The 6,439-nt window shown below is 48.5% G+C and overlaps 1 protein-coding gene across 1 annotated transcript; it reads right to left on the minus strand.

The window, feature by feature from the left end:
* Positions 1 to 1,698: 1,698 nt before the first annotated feature.
* On the minus strand, positions 1,699 to 6,097 carry LOC133355171 (NADH dehydrogenase [ubiquinone] iron-sulfur protein 4, mitochondrial-like). Its single transcript, XM_061572514.1, has 5 exons — positions 5,961 to 6,097; positions 3,549 to 3,615; positions 3,110 to 3,282; positions 2,328 to 2,401; positions 1,699 to 2,200 (listed from the first exon to the last, which is right to left on the minus strand). Exons 1-5 carry the CDS (start codon positions 6,062 to 6,064, stop codon positions 2,097 to 2,099), a joined length of 522 nt encoding a protein of 173 aa, XP_061428498.1. The 5' UTR covers positions 6,065 to 6,097; the 3' UTR covers positions 1,699 to 2,096.
* Between the last annotated feature and the right edge of the window lie 342 nt (positions 6,098 to 6,439).

The raw sequence follows: 6,439 nt of genomic DNA on the forward strand, positions 1-6,439 counted from the left end.
AGAAAAAAGTTCATATTTTGAATCGGCGCACGAGACCGCGGCCGCTCCGTGCTAATCGAGTGAGCCTCCCGTCGGAACGTGGCGTGCCAACGAAACGTTATCCCCTCTCCGCGCGTAATAACGAAACATTATCCCCCTCTGTGCGTAGTAACGAAGCGTCATTCCCGTCCGTGTGCGCAAACGGCGAGCCCGAGTATTTCCTTACGCAAACAGTGAGCGGAAGTTTCGCTTCATGAGTTAAAATCCTCTATTTTTTATTATTACTCTTTCAGCAAAACACCGAAGAAAAGTGGTTTGCATTCCTCAGCACCACCCACCGACCAGGTGGTTTCCCCAATAAACATGCCAATGTTGGGCCAACGATAGCATGTGGCTGGAACCGTTGGACCAACATTGCACGTTTACCAGTTTAGTGGCAGCAGCAAGCGGCCCACAATCGGAAGGTTTCAAGTTCAAATCCTTGTTGAGGGTGGAGGGTTGACTCGGCCCACCAGAAAGAGAGAACACGCGGGTTAGCGAACAGAAATTAAGACGCAATCTTGATCCGTGGCATTTGACTAAATCGCCTAGAATTCAATCCAAACACGTCAGACGTAGGAAGCGATGCACGGGGTTGGTCCCGGGCAGTGCTTGGATGGGTGACCACCATGTCAACAAACCGCCGTAGGGATTGTGACCAGTAGAGGGCAGTGCAACAACATCAGTTAATTTGTATTCCCTTCGCCTGAACCAACCCGCACCGACCAGCCTGAAGTATGGTCAATTAAAACCCTCACTGCCTGTCAAGGGAATGGGGGGGGGGGGGGGCTCTCCATCCAGCAGTGGATCGACACACAGGCTGCACATGGAAATGCACCGTACTATGACCGGAGCTTGGGTAGGACACGACAAGAGATGGACACGGCGATGATGATGTTGCAGCAGCAGCAGCTGCTGCTGTTTAACACATTCCTGCGGAGGGAGCTGGTAGGAACGTTGGGTTGCTCGGTCAATGGCCAGGGTCAACGGCGGCGTGGTGTATTCCGCAAATATGCCTGACTGTGAGGGCGGGCACAAGCCGGCGTGAGTTGGTTAAACGTTGAGTTTTATAAGGGCACCACAGGGTGACCAGCCTCTCCCCACCCAGCCGCACCCCTCCCACCCCCTACCCAGCCCCACCCTCTCCTCCCCACCCAGCCCTTCCCCACTCCTCCCATTTTTTGATGCACGACGGACGGACACAATAATCCCGTGGGCTGGTGGAACCAGGTGGTTCCTACCAGTACTATGCTGGTGTTATATGTCAGTAGCCACAATGAGCTTTCCCTGTTTAAACACACCTTTTTTTCTCAATTCCGTGGTCTGTGCAAGACGTCTATTCAGACTTAGCTTCCCATACAATAACATTCAGGGGAGGGAAAAACATATATAAACCAGTTTCTTGACATTTTATTTTCTACTCACTTTTATTGTGCTATTCGTTGCGCACGGTTGCACTTTATTTCGCGCGCGGTTGCAATTTATTCTGCTCAGTCGGCATTCGCCACCGAGGTCGTGACAGGTTTCTTTTTTCATTACTGTTGTTGTATCGTTCCTGCTCTTGATATTATGCGCTCCGATGCCTACTTTATTGAGGGTGATATTGCCATGTAAAAAAATGATTTATCGATTCACCTTTTACACGTAGGAGCAAACGCAAATGAGCATTGCAACAACACACCTGGTCAGATGCAACTTTATTGACAAGTGAATTACAATTATAATAATGATAGGTAACACAATAAAGACACGATCAACACACCTGCACTGACAGCGGATGGCACACTCACGTACACACACGTGTTTATCTCTGGAACCCAACCGGCAGCTGTCAACCGCTGTTGCGACAAAGGTGGCGAATGACGCAGCTACTGACACACAGTTGGCTCGGCTTAACACGTCTATCCATCAACAGTGCACCTGACACCCATTACTGCCATGGTGCTTGCCAATCATAGATACCTGGTGTTGCATGTCAACCTATGGAGATTGGCAAGACCTGGAAAGCTTGTATATGAACGTGCCTGTGTGGGTGTGAGCATGTGAGCTTGTGTGCCTGTGCGTGCCGGGGAGGGGTGTCACTTGGTGGACACGCGCGTGCGTTTGCTCCAGGAGAAGTTTGCGCCGTAGGATTTGCTCCTGGGCTTCGGGGTTCTCTTCTCTTCCACTTCGTAGCTCCACCCTGAGTCACCGTGCACAACCAGTGTTACATTAAATCGCAATTTTTACATTTGACATTCACAAAGCAGGAATGACTTTCTGCTCATTTCATAGTGAGCCGTGCGTAGATTCGTATCATTTATCGGTACCATTTTTGTCAGCGAAGTCGATGGCTTCTTCTTTACTGGAGAAGGACAGGAGCACGTTGGAGAGGGGGTCACCCCTGCACACCGACACACAAAGTCAAAGTTCACCCATGTAGCCTACATAAAAATAAAACATAATTAAACAATTCTCACGACGTTTTGTCCACAACGCAAGCAGCCGTCCTCAGGTGAAGACCAGGTCTGTCGAGGCGACAGCGTCTGAATGAAACAGCACACGTGCTTGGTATATATAAATAAGCTGGGTTGGAAGGGGGGAAAAGGGCGCCTTGACAAAAGAATATGCATATCAAGAGGCATTTAGCATATTTGCATTTGCCATAAATATTCAAAATGCCTCTTGATATCCATATTCTTTTGTCAAGGCGCTCTTTTCCCCCCTTCCAACCCAGCTTATATATATGCACCAAGCACGTGTGCCGTTTCATTCAGACGCTGTCGCCTCGACAGACCTGGTTTTCACCTGAGGACGGCTGCTTGCGTTGTGGCCGAAACGTCGTGAGAATTGTTTTATTTTTATTATTTTATTACTTCCCTTCTACGTGACTTTACCGAAAGAACCAAGAAGACCTACATAAACTGTTAGAGCAAGTATTGTTAGCTAGCACCGCCACCATCACAACCACTGTCCCATCTTTACTGTGCCATTGTCAGTACTAATGCCCCTAGCACCACTGCTAACACCACTACCACCACCCCCAATGCAATCACCACTGCTTCCGCAGATACCACCACCACCACCACAAACATTATCACACGCCACTCACGAGGAGCTCCAGCCCATGAGTGGGTTTTCCCAGCGTTCTCGCGTGTCGAATTCCAGCTTCCACTTGCGCGTGTTGTTGGTGCCTGACTGCATGGCGTTGCGTGCCGGCACGAAGATGCGCACCTTGCGCGTGGTCACGTGCTCGCCAGGAATGCCTGTAACGGGCGAGATGTCCTGCGCGTGTGCACGTGCCGGGAGAGAAAGGGAGCGGGGGGTGAGATGCGAGAAGCAACAGGTCACAAGGTTTTTTCGTACAACTTGTTCACACTTTCAACGCAGGTTAATCGCTATTGTACTAGGTCTGTCTGTCTATTGTAACGAAATGTAATGCTAAAATGTTCTGCAGACTTTTTTTTGTCCACTTCATACGATGTATTCATATGCTGTGATAAAAATTATTGTCTTTCATCTTTAAATGTATTGTCGGTGTCGGGCCCCACCACTTTCTCGTTGACGACGATGAGCTGACTGTCGCCGCCCTTGCTCTGTGGCACTGATGACAGGAACCTGGCCACAAAGACAGAAGGAACGTATGGCATTGATAAAGCAGGGTCAGGAAAGGTACATTTATTTGCCTTTTCTCCAACTTTATTCCAATCGGGCTCTCGGCGTCATGAGAGTGTCCATTCAGAACTCTCGCAAAGCGGCGCAAACCTCCAATGCCAGAAACCAGATACTATAGAATTTGCTTCTGAGATCCCTTCGAGTGTTTTTTTTTTATCAAAATCCACACTCGGGGATGTAGTTTGCCGAATGCAGTGAAATGCTCGTCACATGGCAGTCAAACTGATATTTACAGTTCTTAAGAGTTGAAATTCAGCCAAGGAGAATAAAAAAAAAATGTAATGTTTTTTTGTACAGTGATTGGTGATTGAGCTGAGACCGTCAACCCCATACACACGACACCCAGTTTCACCACGGACAGCTGAAACCAAGATTTGAACCAAGGATCCCAGTGGTGTCAGCTCAGTGTTGACCGAGCCGCCCGGTCACCTTGGGAAGGGCAGCCTTGGCAGGTCAAGGGCTTGATCATGTTGCGTACTGTAGTTTATCACCATCAGTCACAGTCTATCCACTGCTGGATGAAGGTCTCCCCCCCCTCCAAGCCATCACGATTCTCCAAGGTCTTGCAATGCAACAATACTCCCCCTCAAGCTCGTGCCTGTGAGCTAATCTCCATCTCCGTGGTGGGCATCCTTTTGGGTGTTATCTCCTTTCGTTGCTACTGTTAGTCTGCCATCGCATTCTACAATGTAGTAAAACTAGTAATCTATACATTGAAATTAAATCAGTGTAATATTACTGAATACAACAGTAAAAATAGTACAAACTCATTACTTCCCATTGTCTTGAATCAATAATACGGTCGGTGACACTTAATGAGCTTTGGTAAAGGTGTTCTGTATTCTTTAAATCATTCAGGAATAACCCAATTGTCGAAAAATGGGTTGACGCAACGACTCTCCGCGTCACATGAAATACAATCCCGCGTAGTTATATCATGGCAGCAGAATGCTGCAGGAGGGTAGTAATTTCATAACCCAAAAGCAATAAATTACACAGCAACCATGCCACAACCTAATCTGCATTAGGAATGATGACGGTCATTATGACCCAGGCAAAGTCTAAAATTAGCGCAGGTCACATTTAGATCGGTAGCAACACTACTCGTTATAATGTACAACGCTCTACCCCATGTGCCAAACATCACTGGTCTTGTTAAGAGACGTAATGCAAGTGATAATTGCAAGCATTGTACATTAAGCCCTTCTTTACGGCTTAAATGTCCAGACATCAGACGGCGCGGCTAGACGAATACGCGAAGGTGGCTACCTCATCGTGTGTCATCACGGCCACGACAACAGAACACTGGTGTGAAATGATATCCAAATTAGTGTCTGCGCTCGCATGCATTGACACATGCGCACACACACACACACGCGCGTCCATTCACAGGCTAAGCCTGCCTGCCCAAACCTGCCTAAAGCCCTTGAACCGCGTAGGTGTGAGAGTCGGAAGGGGAATGTTTAGACTACCTTTCGAACGATCTCTCCTCTAGGGGGAGGGGAGCGAATGAGAGGCGCATGAGAAATGTGCTCAAGCCGTCTTTGTTTAGATTTACAAATATAGTTGCCGAATGCTGTTGTGTTATCACGCAGATGTGGCTTGCAAAAAGAATAGCCGTTGCTTGATTTTAATAAAGGACATTTATGTATATTCATTTCACTGTAAGCATATGCAAGCCTATGGTTCCCTATACAAGTTTATGGGTCTCTAAGTTATCTACGAGTCTCTCTAAAATCAGTGGTGAGTCCTCTCATTTTCCTCTGCTACACCGTGCAAGTCCGTGCCGTCAATTCCCTTACCCTGTTCAAGTCATCTGCCCATGAGTGACCGTCTCTTTCTCTGACGTACCGGTATGCCCACTGTTTCTATGCAACGTCTGGAGATGCGGTAATATTTCGACTCCATGTGAATCAAACTTGCATTGTTTTCGTGTTCTATGGCTGGCAGTCCGTCCGTGCGTCTCTATTACAAGTCGAAGGGTCTCTATGTAGGTACGTGGGTCTCTATAAAAGCCGAAGTAAGAGTATCTTGGTGTCAATGGGGTCATACCTATTTTACATAAAGCTAATCTACACAGACGAGATGAAAGCATGACCAAATCACGCAAATTTACGGGGTTCGAGGCGCGGCTTTCCCAGGCAGAGCTTCTAGGAAAGGCGTAAGGCTCCTCGGCTCCGCTAGGCCGCATCGTCAAGGTCGGCTCCGGAGTGGCGGCAGCGCCCCCGGGTAAGACGACAGCCACGCGGGGAGGACGAGAAGGGGACCCCCACTGAAGCGGAGCTCACCGTGCAGGCGTCTGCACCGAGCCGGGAGCTCGCAGGAGGAGAGAGACGCAGACACGAACACCGGCCATTCCCGTCCGTCCCACGGCCGCTAAGGGGGCAGCCATTGCGGCGGTGACGTCGCTACGAGCTGCGGTCACGTGATACCCCCCCCACGCACCCCCCCCTCCCCTCCTCGTTCGCTCCACAGAAACCTTCAGCTGTGATCAAGTTTGAAGTTTTCAAGTTCATTGATTAGGTAGAGAGCCCTGTGAGTTCAAGTTTTCAAGTTTATTGATTAGGTAGAGAGCCCTGTGAGCCATTCGGCTCTTGAATCGGGTGCAACCGCAACAAACAAAAAACAAAAACATGTACAAGAAAACATCTTAAAGTGAATATGTGACTGAGTGCAAACAGAAAACCCAAGAAAAGACAGCAAAATATTTCAGAAAAAAACACCGTACACCAACGCTGTGTGCAAAAATCCCAGTGGGATGCAAGTC

Source organism: Lethenteron reissneri, chromosome 50 (genome assembly GCF_015708825.2).
Source record: "Lethenteron reissneri isolate LAM-NWPU_2019-01 chromosome 50, ASM1570882v1, whole genome shotgun sequence".
In the NCBI taxonomy this organism is placed as follows: domain Eukaryota; kingdom Metazoa; phylum Chordata; class Hyperoartia; order Petromyzontiformes; family Petromyzontidae; genus Lethenteron; species Lethenteron reissneri.

What these genes read in the sequence shown, in the direction of transcription:
- LOC133355171 (XM_061572514.1), bottom strand. Translation starts at nt 6,064, where the DNA reads ATGGCTGCCCCCTTAGCGGCCGTGGGACGGACGGGAATGGCCGGTGTT. An exon ending in TCGGTGCAGACGCCTGCACG is followed by an intron (nt 3,616 to 5,960) that starts GTGAGCTCCGCT and finishes CTTTGTGGCCAG; the next exon opens with GTTCCTGTCATCAGTGCCAC. An exon ending in TCGTCGTCAACGAGAAAGTG is followed by an intron (nt 3,283 to 3,548) that starts GTGGGGCCCGAC and finishes GCACACGCGCAG; the next exon opens with GACATCTCGCCCGTTACAGG.